We start from the raw sequence: 18,578 nt of genomic DNA, 5'->3' as shown, positions 1-18,578 counted from the left end.
TTCATTCGAACCTGACACCATCCCATTTGATGCCCCCAAGATCTGGAAGGGAAAGAGAAAAAAGAATAGATCCTTGGTGTCTCCATCAGCTCATGGTCTTGTACACCTTCACCATAGCCCCCTCTTTCCCAGGCTGGGGAGCCCCTAATATAGTCATTCCTCATCTGATGTTGCATACTTTTGTTATCCATGTTGCCACCTGAACTGTTCTTTAGGATTCAGGTATCCTTTTTCACATGAGAGGAAATAGGAAGTATACCAGATTTCCAGTGCCTTGAAGATGCAACTGAATCACAGTTTGCTACAAAGGCACACTGACATTTGGTTTCTATTTCCTTGAAATAATTTCCAGAATTTTAATTTTGTTTTGATCATCCATGAATCAATATTTTAGCAAGATATGCTTTATAATAAAAAACCCCCTTCAGTCCTTGAGGGATAACCTCAGCAAGCTCAGAGTCCATCAGTGTATATATGAAGGTAGGATTTGGTTTCAGTTTGAACACCACTTCTTCTATACTGAATTAGACCTGCCATTTTGCTTTTTGGTTGGCAGCCTAAGAAAGTATCTCTCCAGTTCTTTAAAGCAGTGGTTCATTTTTAAATATCAAGAATAACTTTGCATTATTGGCAAATACTGTCACCATGATTTTTACTTAGAGGCAGCTAGAGACAGAAGTTAGCAAACCTTGAAACCAGAATTCACCATGCTGGAAAAAGTCCTAGCAGATGCCTCATCCCTGGAAGTGTTCCAGGACAGGTTGGATGAGGTTTTAAGCAACTTTGTCTTGTGGAAATTGTCCCTGCCTATAGGAGGGGGGGTGGAACTGGATGATCTTTAAGGACCCTTCCAGCCAAACTTTTTGATGATTCTATGATTCTTTGTCAGCATGGCAGAAAAAACAGATGCAAGGTAAAATTGCTGCAAGGGCACCTCCTTGCAAAGACCGGGACATGGGCTGCCTCCAGCAACCACTGGTTACACAAAAGAGCCAAAGGACCAGAGGCAGCTCTCTGGAACAGATTACGACCACACAGGGAAAGCATAGAGCCAAGAAACCCTGCTGCTTCTGCTTCTGAGCCTAATTTTACCAGTGCTTTATTTATCTGTAATAAAATACGATTTCAGGAACAAGCTTCCTGCAAAAAAAGGAGGGGAGCTCTGCATGAAAAAGGATTAACCCTCCTCCAAGAAAACACGTTTCCAGTAAATATTCACAGAGAGCTGTGGGTGAGGGAAGAGAGACCACCCTAGTTGAGCAGTGGGGAGCAGCTGTGCTGAGAGCTAAGTGGGGTGCAGGAGTGTCCAGGGTGAGCCCAGCCAGTGGCAGCTTTGGGAGCTGGGGAGCGGCCCAAGGGGGCTCCTGGGTGCAAGGAGCTGTGGGGCTGGGGAGATACAGAGCCCCCATTCACTCAGAGCTCTCTTCTCCCAGGGCAGCTCTTTTTTGCCCTCTAAATTAACACTTGTCTGGCCACAACAGCTGCAAAGCATTATATGGAAAGTATTCAGAAAACCAGTTTTCTGTTAAAGGACCCAGAATTCCAATTAAATGGTTGTTTTTACACTGATTTGCATTAAATTTCATGTCTTCCAAGGGGGATGGGAACAGTGTGAGAATTTAAAAGATGGACATTTTTAGAACAAAAGGTTATTTTTTTCATTTGAAACATCTTTCTGTTTTGAAATATTCTTTGTTAAAATGAAGGGCTCAGCTGAAAACAAGTGGACTTGTTTAATATTTTATTTTCTCCTTGCCATTTTAACTTCTATCCTTTCATTTGCAGATGAACAATTCTCAAACATTTTCTAGGTTGAAAAAGCTGTACCCTGAACTAATTCTGTGGTTCAATGAAGTGCATAAAACTGGTTACAAATACAGCAGGTACAAGTGTGTGTATGGGCACTGAAGGGCTTTACCAGTACATATTGTGCAGATATTGTTTTAGTTATGTTAGTAAGTCCTTACAATAGGTTCTTTTAAAATTTTTTTTCTTGCTGGAACATTTTCTACTGGTTCAGAATAGCAAATGACTGGTTTTGGTTTCCTACAAGTCATTCTCCTTCTAGCTGTTACATCCAAGGCCCATCCTGTCCTAAATTACTCCCATTAGTCTTATCAAGCTCAACTCCCTCTTCATGGTTGCAATGGAAAAGAGCACCTCTGCACTGGTCTTCCGCTTATAAGAACCGGACTTGCTTCTTCAACTGAAAGAGGTGTAAGCTGCATTTCTCCAGTTCAGAAAGACACATGGATAAATAGTCTTTTTTATTCTAGGAAAATTCTTGTAATGCCTTTTGTCTCATTGCGGGTGAAATTAATGCTTAACATGTTGGAGGTCGTGTCCACAAGCAGATCTGCACCTACCCTCCAGGTGGACTCACCTCCCCTGGAGGCTCATTGCCTCACTTTGTGAAAGTTATTCTGACTTTATGGTTGAACCGGCCTTCTTACAAGTTTGTGAAGCGTCACACAGCTCAGTGGCACCACATAAATCATTAGTAGTACTAATACTTAGTAGAACAGCAGCCTGAGAAGTAGCACTGTGCCTGGGCCTGCACAGCTTACAAGCATTTGTGTACATTATACTGCTATTTTAAGGCATTACATTTATTAGCAATTTTTGGCTGAAAATGAATTTTAGCGGGTAGGAAGGAAACAGGTCTGGAAAACCAAGTGTGGCTCTGAAGGAGGCTCTGACGGGTGAGCTCTGGTACAGAGTCACATAAGCCATGGCACTAATTTTTCCTTGCCGTTATTTACTGCTGCTCTTTTAACACTATGGGTCCACTACAGGTCTCATTTCTGTATGGGGAAGGTCCTGTGACCCAGTCCAAATGTCCTGCAGCAACCAGCTCTATGAGGGTTTTACTGTTCAATCTACAGTCTATATGAGCCATTAATAAACCTGTGTGATTCTGTCTGTGGATTAAGTGACAAATATTTGCTGATCTTATAAGAAAATATGGATAGAAACATAGGATTTGGAAGGTAGAAGTTGTCATGTTTTATGATGAAATTAAGTAGCCTTGGTGAGGCAGATTACAGTTAAGAGTAATCAGGTAAATCACCCTGGGTAGTTAACTAGTCAGTTCTAAGAAAGAAAAGCTCAGTCTTTTTCATTTACTATGGAAAATGAAATATCATAAAATGACTTTGCAAATTTAAGCACATTAAACCCAAATTATTTGTATACTCTTATTACAGATGTTTTGTATTCCATGTGTCCTTGCTTTCGTCAGGTTTTACCATGGCAACTTGCTGCCTTGGAGTTGCTGCACAGCTGAGAGGTCATAGAGTCATAGGATGGTCTTGGTTGGAAGGGACTTGAAAGATCACACAGTTTCAACCCTCCTGCCATGTGCTGGGAACCTTCCACTAGACCAGGGTACTCAGGGCCCCATCCTGTCTGGTCTTGAACACTTCCAGGGATGGGGCAGAACCTCTCTGGGCAACCTGTTCCAGAGCCTCACCACCCTCACAGTAAAGAGTTTCTTCCTGATATCTAATCTAAATCTGCTTTCATCTTAAAGCCATTGCCCCTTGCCCTATCAAACAGATTTGATCTGCTCCACTCTGTGTGTGCATATGTGTGTGTCCTAATGGTGGCTGATCATGTGCTACAAAACATGCTTTGTACTTCTCCATTCAATTCATCCTTCTTTCTCTTTTTAAACTTGAACAAATTAACTAGTTCTTTAGTTTGTGGTAGTACATCACTGTCTCCAGTTTCCCATCTTGGGTTCCTTTGCTGCCAAAATTTTTTCGCTTATAGAATATTTTCTAACAGTAATGGAGCCCAAGAATTAAGACCCTATCCATTTCAAAGTTGTCAAAGAATTGAAAAGTTTCTGGCTTCTGATCCTCAACTTCCTTTGCTCATATATTTTTTCTAATCAATCTAATCCTTAGCTACAAAATACCCAACCTGTTTCAGCTCACCACAACTGTACAAGCTGTGTCAGACTCTGTGGTAACTATGTCTGGCTTGTATTAAAGGCTGAACTCTATTACACTCAACAGCACTTGTATGTGCACTTTCCATTTTTTTTTAATGGGAAGATATGATTCAAAAGGAAAGAATGATATATGGGACATAAGGAGAAAGTATTCCCAGTTGCCTATATTTTATGTCAGCAGTAACTTTCCGAGTCTCTCTGTCTGCCCTCATTTATTCTGTAATGTTCAAATACTCCATCATCATTGTCATTTTATTTGCATGGCATTTGCAGCTGTATTTTATAGCATTATTGAACATTTTCTATATTCCTCTAGCTTCCATAAAGGCAGAGTTCTTCGAGTGTCCTCCCAGGGACTCTGGTCATCTGCCCATTTTCCCATTGCTACCAACCTGCAGTTGGGACCACCAGAGGAAACTCCATGACAAATGTAATAAGTGAAAGAATACAATTACTTCAGTTGATCAAAATAAGAGGCCATATAAAAAAGGACAAGCATGAGAGAAGTGAATATAGTTCTAAACTACAATTAATAGCAAAAATCTACTATAACTGCTTTAACATCTTTACTAGGTCATGGAGAAACTTGGCCTTCCCTAGCATGTCCCAAAGAGTTCAGCTTCTCATCCCAAGGATAGTCCTGCTCTTTAGGGATAAAAAGAAATGCATATGCTGATCACTTTTTCCCTCTTGCCACAGGGCAAATTCATCTAGCTCGCTCTCACAGCAGTGTGACAGTGTAGGGAAGTTTCCATGCCCCAATCCTCCTCAGGTTTTCTTCATTGGCATTTCCTGTAGGCATATCCAATGGGCCCAGCTTTCCTGGCATTCCTCGCTTCGTGTGCTACAGTTTTAATGAAGACAAAGTGGGAAACCAGGGGTTTTATGCTCGTGATTTTAGAATAATTCCACCTCCTTGAAGAATGGCTTCAAACTGGTGATAGGTACGAAGCTAGGCTGAGTATGGAATGTTTGGTGAAAAAATGTATGTCAATATTTTAAGGACAGTCATAAACTCATATATACTTGTTATGGATTATTGTTCATGGTAACACAACCCCGGGGGTTGGAGTGGGACAGTTTTCCTCTTGATTGTTCCAGGGTCAGTTAGGAATGAAACCAGTAAAATCATTGATGGTTTTGGGCACAAGTCAAAGGGGGAAAAGGCCACAACATCATGCTAAATGTCTTATACAATAATGCATTTCAGCTAGAAATTTTTCTCTGCATCCTGAACTTCTGGAAAATCATCATAAATGCTATGAATGCTGTTTTTCTTTATGAGCCTGAAGAACCTGGCAGGAAAGGTAGCATCTGGGGAAAATGCTATGCATGCATTTCGCTGAAGAAGTGCACTCATATATTGTGTCATTTGGTCCAGCTCCCCTGCCTGAAGCAGGTAATCATTTTGTTCCTTCCTTAAGAGGGTCCAGGGCTCTTTTTTTGAAGTGCTTTGACATTATTTGTTTCAAGGTTGAACTTATTTGTAAAACAGTCTCTATACTGGTGACAGTACAGACATATCCAGCACGGGATTTCTGCTGCCGAGAGCTCCTGGAGTCAGCTGCCAAGAAAGGACAGAAAATGACATCTTGGCTTCATTAGCTCAGTCTGACTTACCAGCCTGAAGTTACCCTACTGATTTTAACAGACTAGCCAGAGCAAAGGGATTAAAGTTATACAAAAGTGTGTTTGATCCCAACTCAGCCTTTTGCAGACCAAATAAATGTGAATGTAATGTCCCGGTGCAGAAACATGGCTATTTTCCAAACTCCGTACTTTCAAACACTGAGAAAATGCTTTTCATCAGTGGAAAATATATAGGCCAACAGAAGAATGTGATGTATTTCAGACATATAATTCTTCAGAGTAAGCTTTGATCTTACAAGTTTTAAGAAATGAAGTAATAAAGCTCCTTTCCCTTTGCTTCCTTGAGTCACAATGATATATATAACATAGACATTTTTTGGCTGGACTCAAAAAAATCATTAAAAAAATCTAAGAACAAGATTCCACTTCCACCCTCAAACATATACACCACTACCTGTGGTCTGAATTGCCATTCACTTTGTTCAGAATACAGTGAATGAACTTTAGACTAAATTAGACTGAAGCCCTGAAATGAAGCATACATGACTGAACAGCAGCTATTGAAGAGAAATTGAGTGAAGTCAGCAGGGTCTCAGATGAGTGTAGGAACCCACCCACATATACCCATTTCTTGGATAGCCACTTTTTCCTGTGGCCAGAGATGCAGAAAATGAACATTTTCAGAAATGAAAAAGAAGTGGAATAAGAATGGGAGCAGAGGCATGTGCCAGAAACACCTCAGTCTTGTTACTCCATTTAAAATAGGGAGCAAAAAATAGCTTTGCTGCTGGGTGCCATACAATGACATTTCAAAAGTTTGTCAGTATACCCAATCTAGAAGAGCCCAGTGCTAAATGCCTCTACCATGGACACAAAGCTCACCGAGGCTGCTTCTCTCTGGCAGTTCAGATGAAGGATGCAAAGGTGAGGAGAGCTTCCTCTCCTGCATAAGCAAGTGTTGAGGAACACCATTTTTCTCCAGCCCTCCCACAAGCCAAGAGGGCTGTCGGGCTGATCCCATTTACCTGCTCTTCCTCACTGCAGCTCCTAGAGAAGAAAGGGCAGCTTGAATTTTTCAGTGTACGCTGCCACCTGAGGCCTTGAACTGTTTCTGTTCTGTGACACAGACATTTCTACCCAACACCCCACTGCCCATGCCACATTACTGATGGCACAGAACCATCTGTTCTTCCATTTGTTTCAAAATCCATTAAAAAGTTACAGTCCTTGGTAAGGAATGAGAGAGACAAGAATGGAAGAAAAGAGTGGAAACAAAACTTAAGTAACCACTGGAGAGGGACTTTTTAAAGGCTCTGGCCTGGAAAAGAATAAGTAAGGATTCTTTTCATATCTAAAAGACAGTCAGCACAATTAAGGCTTAATTTGCTTCTTTAGTTCCCAAACTGAATCAAAGTTACATCTGTGCAAGTGGAGTTCAGAGCAGCAAGTAAAGACAGTCATACACATAAATCCTTAACAGATGCAAACCAAGCACAGGCTGGAAAACCCCTGGATGCACACTTTATGCTTAAATGGGTCTGGTCTCTCATTCAGGAGGTCAGGCTGCTGCATTTCATTTCCCTTTACAGTATCAATGTACACACCATTCATTTGAATGCTGGTCTGCTTTAAAAGCTGCTTTAAGACCTGTCTGTGAGCATGGGCAGCTCTTGCAATCACCTCTTTCCCTTGGCACTGCTGGAAGAGTGCTGAGAAGTGTAGTGTAAATGAGAGCTAACATGCAAAACCATACCTTAATTTCTAACCTCTGCAGTTTCATTTGACAGCTACACAAAATCCCACCCTAGAAATTAGATGCCACACTACAAAGCAGACAAAGAACTGCAGGCACTTCTCAAGTCTTTTAGACTACAAGGTGGCTTTCTGGTTGTTCAAAGCAATAGCAAATTGACATAGGGGAAATGTGCATGGACATGAAATAAACCCTTGACTTTTTGGTGTTTCGTGCCAATAATAGTATCACCTAATACTGAAAAACTAACAGTGTCTTTAAAATTGAACATAAGCCAACAGCTATTTTTGCATGTCTTTATGTCATCACAGTGCAAAGGCAGAAATAAAGAGTTTTCAAGTTATCCACAGCCTGTCACAATTTAGTTGCTTTCAGTAGGCACCACTACCCACATGGACCTATATGGGTGATACTCCCCAGGCTCAGCTCCCTTTGCCATAAGAAATAAAGTGAGTTGAAATAGACAATTAATCATCTCATATGCCTTTAGCAATTAGGGAAAAGGGGAAGGTATGTTTTGAAGGTGTTCCAAGGTCTTAGGTGGGCTGAGTTACTGTCTGAATACTCTCATAATCCAGTGATGATGCATGGATCAGAAATTAACTGGGTACCTAAATCTTTGCTCAGATAAAATGTAGCCAATTTCATTGAATAAATCCAGGCATTGGAGACTGCAGTAGAGCTTATTTATGTGAATACAGTGCTCTGAACTGACTCAGTAGCTGGAAGCTAGTGAAAATATTCTGACCTATTCACTGAAGATATTTAGACAAGGAAAGCTTATCACATTTCAACACATAGACTTGCAGAAGGCTTAACAGGAGTAATGTAGAACATACATCTAAATGGTGTAAAGAAGGGGAAACAAAGGTTTGTGGTTTGAACCAAGTGCTGATGAACATAATTACTGTCATTATCAGTAAAAATATTTAAATAAAATAAAAACAACTTTTCCATAGAGATAATTATAATGCTTTTATTTAGCAAATGTACTGAAGAATTGTTTTTCTGTAAAGACATACAGGTATGCCCCAATTCCATAGAGCTTCCATTCTCTCAAATAGCTATGAATTTTTGAAATTAGTTTAATGAACAGAGGGAATATATGTGGAGATGTCAAACTTATTTTTTTCATAGACCACATGATTCCATTAACCACTAATCCCCAAATAATTGACCTGGGGCCACCAAGAGCTTGCAGAACCCTTGCTGGTACTTTATAGAGAACAGGCTGTTCACAAAATTTTAACTGTCCTCTTTCTAGCCATGTGAAAAGAAAAAAGGCATTAAATACTTCCTTAATACATATTTTTCCATACTGGCAGTTGCTGAGGTTACCGCAGGATTGCTTTGGTTCTTTGTATTTTTAAAATTACATATGGAAGGACATTGATTTAGGATATTATTTTCCTACTAAGACGTGCTTCAAACTATAGAAAACTTTCTTGAAACCGTGCCTTGTAAAATGGAGAACAGACCCTGCAGAATTCAGCATTCTACAGCCTACACTTGGCTAAAACAGAAATGTGGCTTTTTTTCCTGAGAATTGCATTCTGTTCTACTTTGAATTAACCCCATATTTGCCTTCTACTGCTTACTAGTGATGTGCCTCTCACTTGGCAAGCACTGACTTGACTGTCATTTCCCCACTGAGCCAGACTGTAAAGCATGGTAGAGATGACACAATATAAGGGTCTGCAATAATGATGCAGGGGTGTCCCATACTGAGCCATTCTTTGGTTTGGCAGAGAGAAATGAAGTCTACTGCTAAGATCTGCCTCGTATACATACGTTTGAATGTCCTCATCTTAGGAGAATGTCCAGAGACATCCCTAGCAGCCTGAAATGAAAACTCACTACATGGAAATCAAATTCTGTATAAAAAAAGACCTTAGAAACAAACCTACCAAGAGGGCTCTTCTCACCAAAAAATTAATTACAACTTTACATTACTGAACTCTGATGGACAAAGCATAACATTCCCTCAGATGTGAGGCCCAACTCAAAACACGAAGGAGGAGTACTTATTAAGTACTGAGTTTTCGGAGATAGTCATTGCTTGCCCTATTCTTTAATCCCTTCTGGTCTGAAAACAATCTTTCCCCAGCTTTTTTTGGAATTTTTCAGAAAAAAAAAAAAAAAAAAAAAAAAAGACTATATAAACTTTGGCCCTATTAGGGTTAATGCTTTTGCATAGACATATATGACCATAAACTGGTCAACTAGTAGAGGTCTTCTGCTAACATTGTGACTGAGAACAGGAAGAATACAGCCACAATAATATACAGCTGTCTACTAAAAGTATTGCATACAGACATCTTTGGCCATGCAGTCTCTTGGCCTTCTGGAAATATGTGAGCTGCATTGCTAACATGACAAAAAAAATAGCAATGTTGAGAATCAGGAACAGGCGAGTATAAGAAGCTGATATTGATGGGGCACTACTGCGAGCAGTCGTCACCATCTGTGCCAGCCCTGATCGGCCTTTGATTGACAACCCAGTTTTGTGCTTCACGTAAGTGATATCTGCAAAATCCAGAAGATCTTTCATTTCCTCATCTTCATCTACAGGCAACTCTTTTTGTGCTTGAGTCTGTGCCTTTTGTCGCACTTTTCTTTCATTTACCTCAATTTGTGCAAAAATGTCAGGAACAGCATCAACAAATTTGTAGCCTTTGGCTACCTTTCTGTTTTTCTTTGCTCTGCCACGCTGCTGCTGCTGCTGCCTTTGTGAGATTGCAAATATCCTGTCAATGGCCTCCTCTGTCTGTCTCTTATCTGAAAACCTCAGCAGGCGCTCAGCAGTCTTCCTAAAGCTGGCCGTGTTGCGTACACGAGACAGGATCTGCTTCTCAAGCTGCTGGAAAACAGGCTTAAAGTGTTGCAGGTTCCTCTCCACGATCCCTATGTAGTCCTTCACTTCTGGCACTGTGGAGGTCCTAATGGCAGAGGCTCGGTCAAAGACAATTTTCTGGCGGTCTGCAATAACCTGTGCAAAGGTGGAGCGGGAGCCGTCCTCGACGGGCCACAGGTACACGGCGTAGGCGTGCTCACCAGTGGTCACAAAGACCTCCAGCTGCGGGGAATCTCCACGGACAGTGAAGCTCTGCACGTCCACAGAGGGCCCAATGAAAAGGTAAATGGCCCTCGTGACGGGGCGCCGCAGCAGGGTCGTTACATTCACGTAGTTCGTTCCATTGTAGGGGTAGCCCCGGGGATACATCCGTGAGGCAATGGTGGCTTTCTCACTGTGGCCAGTGTCGTCCATCCAGTACATCTTATATATCCCATCACGGTGCCTAATAAAGGCCCCATGGACATCATCAACAACTGTTTCTTCAAAAGGCACATCCACATTGTGGAAGAAACTGGTTGCTGCCTCCAGAGGACTGTCATCTTCTAGGTGGATTTGGTCCACTAGCAAGAGAAGCTGGGGATGGAGAAGTATGAGGTTTCGCTGTAATTTTCTCAGCTTCAGTTTAGGATTGTATGCACCCACTCCTTCTCCCCTGATAAAAACCACCCCGCTTCTCTCTGTGGCGGCAACCACTCGTCCCTGACAGTCGCCAGCCAAGTCATGTTTATATTTAAGCCACTTTGAGGAACAGTCTTCTGTAATCTGCCCTTCCCATGGGGAGAAGCAGCTCTTAGACACAGCAGGGGAAAACATCAACACATTATTAAAAAAAGTATATTTTGGCCCATACAGAGCTTCTGTTATGAAAGGTACGCCATTGGGAGCAAAAGTAAAGGAGTTCTGGTCTGGGTGCTCATGGCCAGCATTGAAGTTCCTCCACCCCTTGATCCACTCTTTGTACTTGTTCTTATGAACAATATCATATATTGCACGTCCTCCCAGCTTTCCTGACTTGAAGGAAAGGAAAGGCCTGTTGATTTCAGCTGGCAAAGCACTTCCGTAAGTTACCACTCCCCAGTCCTCAAAATAATGCAGCTTAGGAACCCCGTAGTCTGGTGGAGGTACAGAGCGCAAACTTGCATCATACCTGTGAAAAAAGGTGACAAAAATGCAGTTAAAAATCACTTGGCTGATTCCATTGTCAGCACTTGTACACAACTCAAAATCCATCCAATATTTACATCAAGGAGCAAGCCAAAAATATAAAGCCCACAGTTATGCTTCCTAATCATATAGATGTAATTAGTATTCATCACATTAATTCCTACACAAATTTGTTGTGTGTTTTTTACAGAATAACAGCTGAAAGCATCTGCTCTTCATTTGGAGCAAGCAGTCTTTCTGCAGTTCAAAAGGAAGAGTAACACTAATTTCAAACTACCCATGTTTTGTCTTATATAGTCATAAAACTACTCTGTAACACAGATGTTTAAAAAAGGCAGATTAGATCAAGCTGCAGACACTGCCTATTCTGCACTAGACATCAGCATTTGTGCCTATTTACTGACTACTTAACAAAGAGAAGCAGAGTATCAGTTTCCCCAAAAGGATGATTACAGAAGTCTGTAGTCTTCAAACAGAATAGGCAATAAATTAAAAATTAATGAAAAGGCACTCTAAAGGATAAATGTTTATTATTTATATCAATTAATGTATGTTAGTGTCTTTCTCGAAACTAGGCTGAAGAAAAATTTTCATGGTTTTTCTTTTATAAATTGTAAGATATAAGACATTTTGTTTAAAAAGAAGCCTTTATTCCAGAAAAGGTTACAATGACTACAATTTTATCTATGGGAGTTAAAACAACACAAATCCAAAACAAAACTTAACCTTCTGGCATTGTTTTTAAGCAACCAAAATACACAAAACCATATTAAGCCCAGTAATATTTCTGTTAGACGGTTCCGGAATCAGATTTATTCTTACAACTAACCAGGAGCTTCTGGCAGGCCCTAGAAAGTCCCAGAATTTCCATGAAGAGACAGGAGAAAACAGTGATGGGATGAAGTTGTAGAGGAGAGATTCTGTATTTTGCAAGTAACAAGATGAAGGCTGCCTGGAACCTAACAAACATGCACTCTAATGTGCACATCATAAATGCAAACTAACAGATATTCAATAAGATTTTTCTTGCAAGAGAGAGAGAGAGCTACACTGACTCTTCAAAAATATTCTTGTTATCTCCCCAAACCAAGGGAATTCATATGTGGATTTAAGCTTCTTAAGTCTTTTAATTTCTTACTTTTAGAAGATTGACATAGAAGTTAGCATAGCTGGAAATTGCATGGAAAAATATCCATCTAGCATGGCATTTTTTCCAAGCATATCTTGCAAATTAGTGTGCAAATCCAGTTAACAGTAGCCTTACTGCTTGGATTATTCAGCTTTTAAAAGAAAATTTATACTATTTCACAGAACTTTTGAAAGAAAACTATGTTTTAAATATTTGCCTAATTAATTATAAAAGAACACAACAGGATTAAACCCCATTAGAATAGACCAAATTAAACAAAGACTATATACAGGAAAATTTTCGGTTCCTTTGGAATGGTCTATATTCTATGAAAGCAATAGACAGTGGAAAGAAACCATAAAAGCAGACGTAGATCAAGACCAGGGTGCTCCCTGTGGCAACCTGTATGGTGTATCTGTGCTAAGTGAAGAAGTTCTTCTGTGCCTCATGACCCTGGGTGGCACATGGACAGCCTGATCCTGGCTTCTACGGTGCACATCTAAAGATAATGAACTATCGCTAACAGCAAACAGCTGCCAGGTTCCTTTTGAGCCCACTCATTCCCTTTCATACCAGAGAAATTCAGTGTGGAGAGTGCACCACCTCTGCCCTTTGGATGGTGTGCCCGGGCCCTCCACCACTCGGTTCCTTCTGATCTGCTCTGCCAACCAGTTCCCACTGCCATTGCGCATGACAAATTTGTCGAGAAACACCAGCTGACTCTCTGGCCCGTAGAACCAGTTATAGTTGGAATCTGCGATGGCCACAGTCCTCTGGAACCCTTGGGAAAAAGTGAAAAGGAATGTAAGAAAGAACAAATAAGCACACAAAGATGCTTTTGAAGAGCATGATGGTGAAGCCAAGCAGTGCAAACAGAAGCAGCTTTTTCAGATGTTTATAGACCTGCTTGTAAATGAGCCGTAAATAGGTTACACAGGAGCACCTTCCTTCTGCTGCAGCTAACTTGAATATTCACCTTTCTTCTTTGGCTTTGGGCTACAGACAGCCAAAGTACTACACAAAATGTAAGATGCAATCCACTTCCTCTCCTCATTTAAATCTGGCAACGGTAACTTTCCCTTTACAGCTTTTATTTTTTTAATGCGAATCTATACTCTCCAAAGGAATAAACCAGAGGTGTCCCCAAAGAACAAAATAATCAGCTTCACCTTGAAACCATCATTGTGAGTTCATTTTGCTCTTAGGAACCTCTTCCCAAAGGATGCCTGAGGTCTCACACGGAGTCAGCACAATTCCTTATGCGCCTTTGCTGGCACACCAAAGCTGCATTCAGCCCCCCTTACATACATGGATAGATCTGGGGTTCCAAGAGAGTAACCAAAGATTTTTTAACTAGGAATTTGAGCAATATCAGTTCCTAATGAAGTGTCCTGCAAATAAGCAACACAAGGGGTAACAGCTTTAGACTGAAAGAGGGTAGAGCTAGTTTACATATAAGGAAGAGGTTCTTTCCTGTGGGGATAGTGAGGCACTTGAACAGGTTGTGAAGCTGTGGATGCTCCATTCCTGGCAGTGTTCAAGGCCAGGTTGGATAGGGCTTTGAGCAACCTGGGCTAGTGGAAGGTGTCCCTCATTAGTAGGCAGTGATAAACAAGGATGTTACTGTTTTGATGACTGATGAAGGTAAAATCCAAGGAAATGGTTATTTTGAAAAAAATCCAAGTAGAGTGTTGTTTTAAAATGGCCTGTTTCAAGTATAAAATTTATTGCTGCTTCAAAAATAGAGATTCCTCTTCATTCACCCAAAGGACCTACCTGGCAGGACAGTCCTGTACATAAATGCAAAGTGCTGCTTGAGCCAGGGGTGGCTGAAGTGATTGATGTCAAAATGCCTTTGGACAAGAAACATGTACTGAAACAGTGATCTGGTTGTGTAGCTGCCATATGCCACCCCTTCATAGAGGGAGCCATCTGTGACCTCCTGCAGCAGGACTACTGACTTCTCCATGATTGCCAACACTTGCTTGGTCCACAAGTAAGCTTCCTGAAGGTAGCCTGAAAGAAAAAGTCATTGGCAAAACTAATTACAACACAACAGTTCATAGATGGTGCCATCTGTACCCCCACAGTGGGATCCTTCACAGCAAGGAATCTGCAACCCTAAAGGGGTTAAATACAACATACTGCTAACCCCTTGGTTAAAGGGGTCTATAATACAACCTACTGCTGCAGCATCTCTGTACCTCTAGGGTGAAAAATAAAATACCGTATTTAAACACAGCAAAGCAAGGTCACATGAGCATGGGATAATCTGTCAAACACCTTTCCCAATAATGTGGGACTGTGCTGTTTTACAACTTAAAAGGAAATTTCCTTAATGTGGTCAGGACATGCAAAAAGGGAAGAGGCAAAACCAAGACTATTGCATTTCAAATTAAAGCTCTATGAAAACAAACCAATGGCCCCACTAGAGGGCTCCAACAATGCAACAATTCTGATCAGTCATTTTTCACTGGCAGGATCACCAGCATGATAAGGAGATCCTCAGAGACTAAAAAAGTAAAAAAGTTCACATCTGAGCTGCAGTTAACTGATATTCTACTAACTCATGCTCTATTTTAAGACCTGCTCTGTTCTACTTATATTTTCAGTTTGTTGTACAACCTAAAGGGTTATCCAAATAAAAGCTATTTTGGAAGAGCTTTGCATGAGTCATTGCAAAAGTAGATTCCTCAATTCCAGAATAAAATTAATCTTCCAAGTAGATAAATTCTCAGCCTCCACATATAGAAGCCCTAAGCAGTTTTAGTTTTTCTAAAGAAAAGCATTTCAGAGATTTTACTATTTTGGTCTGCTCTACACAAATCAAGACCCTGGAAGAGGTCACAAGAAACCTCCTCAGTGCCAGTCTGCTTTCACTAAGCACAAGCATGAGGGCCTCAGCACAGCATTTATGTATTGCAGAAGTCAGCACATGGAACCCAGCAGAGGAAAGGCTTCGTGCCTTCTCTTATTTTCTTTCGAATTGAGTAGCAAGAGAGGTAGGACTAAACAGAGATCAACTGCCTCATGCTTCTACATGGCAACTTCGTGTTCTCCCAGCTCAAGGTGTCTGGGCACAGATTTAACCACACTTAATTCCACCCTGTAGCAAAGCCCAGCTGGCACATTACACCCCACTATGTGGTGAAGCAGTGCAGGCTGAATGAAGCACATGTGCCAGGCTAAGGGAGTAGGAGCTACATTCAATCCTGTTACTCAGAGTGTTTAATCTTATTGCCACCAACACTGTATTTATGCTCAGCGGCGCGATGAGTAATTCAGACATCCTACTAGTCAAGGCTGCCAAATCCTGCTCAGTTAACAGAGGGAAAAAAAATAGCAGTGTCTAAGCAAAACAGATAACGTGAGTCTAACATGGTATTTTGAACACCTGGCTGAAGAGAAAACTGTGATGGGGAAGGCCTGAGCAACAGGGGCAGTGGACTACTTACTTCCACTTCACTCACAGCTATTAACACACTCTTTCATTACTCTTGATGGAGTTGGCAGCACGGTGGTCTGTCAGAATAAAATCCTGAAGGTTTCCACTCCTGTTTTCCCTTGTGACATAAAAGGGAAGCTAGTTTTTGACTGCAGCAAGAATGTTATTTGCCATGGTTCAGTACAGTGCCTTTACCACTGTCATGCATTAAGTTCTGTTTACTTAGTGTATATCGATGCTGTAACTCTATACTTGTAGCACACTAGAAGAATAATATATTGAAATGAAAAAAGACTCAACACTCTGTCAGGCTACATGACAAACCAGAACAAATCTCACCTAAATTTAGCAGTATATAAACCATGTATCTATATCAATATCAAGGCCTTACTCAAGTTTCTATTTTGAATACCTGCATGTGTCTAAGTGCAAAGACTTCACCATATGCATGTGCCTAGAATCAATTTCAATTAGTTTCATTTTTCATTCCTATAGCAACATTTACATTCTTTTAAATTGGCTATTTAGTCTCTACAAGCTTCAATAGCTGAATTGTGTTTAAACTTACTAGCTGGAATTTAAACCTTCTGTGAGAAAGGTCTACACTGGGATACATTATTTGCAATTGTTAGGTATCTGATAGAGAAGCATAATATGTTCACCCCTTTTTTTCCTCCCTTTTTTTTTCTCCTTCAGATTATTTTCTTTCATATTGGAATTAGATGTTTTTTTTTAATTTTATACCAACAGAAAAACCACATTTAAGTTGCTATTTTTTAAAAAATAAAGTTGTTCTATATCAAAACCTAAAATTTTAATTTAGAAATGTACAGTCTGTTTTGACCTATTTTCATTTGAAATATTACTACTATTTTCAAATTGCTCAAGAATTCATGAATTTCCTGCTTTTCTCCTTCCTCCTCCCCCCAAACACCATCACTTTAGTGAAAAAAATATTGCCCAGCTTTGTGATGTTTTCACTGTCACAAGGCATACTTATGGTCTATATCTTAATGAAAAGCAGAATCATCTTGCAAACTGCCAGCTTTCTGCACCAACAAAGGCTTAGGGAAGGATGGAATTATATGAAATTTAGCAAACCCACTGGATAAACATTCAATTTGTGGAAGGCAAGACAGGAGGATAGGGAATAACTTCCACACATGCTCTTGATGCTTTTCAACATATACACATCAGTCAGTGTGTTTGTTTTGACAGGCACTTAGCAAAAAATGACCCTCCAAACACAGTAGGTGCCACAGTTTTTTGTCACACTTCTTTCGGCATTTGAAAGCTCCAGTGATGTGCAGATGTGCCTGTGCTTGGCAGGGCTGAGCAGCTTGGCAACACCATCAGCATCTAGAAACTAGATTTTCCTGGACTGGCAGCATGTAAGTAGTTCCATTGGGAACAATGTTTTCAAAATACTTCCAGCACATATAAAATAATCACCTGATGAAATACTGATTCATTCTTATAAAAGCAGAAGCTGGCTCCACGACTTTCATCTCTCAGCTGAAGTACCTCTGGGGTTTAAAGTCAGGATTGCTTACCTGATCTCTCTCTCTGACTCTGACTTGCATTCTCCAGGAGGACAGGGATACCCCCCTGATAGATCAGGCAAAAGCTACTGGCCAGGGTATTCACTTTGGAAATGGGAAGGATGGTTTTATGTCCCCAAAGCAAAGAAGAGGAGGACACCAGGCACAAAAGTTGGTTGTGCGGTGCAATGGCAGAGTTCAGAGGGAAGAAAGTACAGCCCTGCTTATCTCCACAGAAAAGGCTTTTGGGAAGACGGGTCCTAAGCTGTGGCATTTGGGTGGATAAAGTTACACTTTTGCAGCTCTCCCAGGTGACAGGACAGAAGTCTTGGATGAAACTCCAGGTTATCCTGTTGTCTGGCTCCCAGGTCAGAGCACTGGGTGTTTCTGACTGCTGACTTTCACAATGCTTTGTGTAAGGAGACCAAGTGCATCGTTCTACATTGACAATCTATACTGAAAGACACTGCCCGTGAATCAGGGCTGGATACGTTGTACACAAGGAGATTTTTAACTCCTACAAACTGTGAGGTGAGAATTTCAGAATCACTTAGAAAACTGAATTTATATACACACACATCATGCCTTGTACATCTGCCCACAGACTTTTGTTCTACTCAGTAAATTAAATTTTACTAAGCAGCAAAAGAGCAAATCCAATACTGGAGTACACTCAGAGGCATTTTTATCAAATCCTGAACTTTGCTGCATAAGTGGCTGATTTGAGTTGACACACATTCCTATGGCTTAGCACATACCTTGATTCATCAGAACCAGGCTTCCAGCCAGCAGGGCCACACAGTTGGTAGGCTGGTGGTTGTGAAGGTACTGGAAGCCCCATCCACGTCTGTATGATGTTTCGTACATATATCCTGAGGCATTGGCAATCACTTCAAGAAATCTCTCCTGTTGAATCTTGCTAAGGTAGCTGTACAAGAAGTCATATGCAGTGGCAAAACCAACCAAGGAGTGAGCAAGAGGGACCTCATCCCAGGGGGCATCCTTCACTAGCCTGTCAATAAAGAAAGATGGCAATTAATTGAGTTTCACCTACTTAGTTTCCCTCCTTACTGTACTATGTATATGACCTAAAGTCTCCAAAGTTAGACAATTCCTGTTGAATTTTAACACAGCTACTTAC

The 18,578-nt window shown here is 40.8% G+C and overlaps 1 protein-coding gene across 5 annotated transcripts in view; it reads right to left on the bottom strand.

Moving 5' to 3' along the window:
* Window positions 1–8,263: 8,263 nt before the first annotated feature.
* Window positions 8,264–18,578, bottom strand: part of DSE (dermatan sulfate epimerase) — a 36,584-nt gene continuing 26,269 nt past the window's right edge. For 4 of the 5 annotated variants that reach the window (XM_042016795.1, XM_042016794.1, XM_042016796.1 and 1 more), the window contains 4 exons: window positions 18,196–18,449; window positions 14,228–14,467; window positions 13,025–13,232; window positions 8,264–11,305 (listed from right to left, as the gene is read on the bottom strand). In XM_042016795.1, the coding sequence (XP_041872729.1) occupies window positions 9,541–11,305; window positions 13,025–13,232; window positions 14,228–14,467; window positions 18,196–18,449 (2,467 nt within the window). In that variant the 3' untranslated portion in view covers window positions 8,264–9,540. Of the gene's footprint in view, window positions 11,306–13,024; window positions 13,233–14,227; window positions 14,468–18,195; window positions 18,450–18,578 lie in introns of those variants that run through there. The other variant, XM_042016798.1, reaches the window with a different exon arrangement.

Source organism: Corvus kubaryi, unplaced genomic scaffold (genome assembly GCF_017639235.1).
Source record: "Corvus kubaryi isolate FWS band 111438036 unplaced genomic scaffold, C.kubaryi_AGA036_p1.0 split3-73, whole genome shotgun sequence".
Lineage (NCBI taxonomy): Eukaryota > Metazoa > Chordata > Aves > Passeriformes > Corvidae > Corvus > Corvus kubaryi.
Note: the sequence above shows the minus strand (reverse complement) of the source record. Positions and strands in the feature narration are given on the sequence as shown.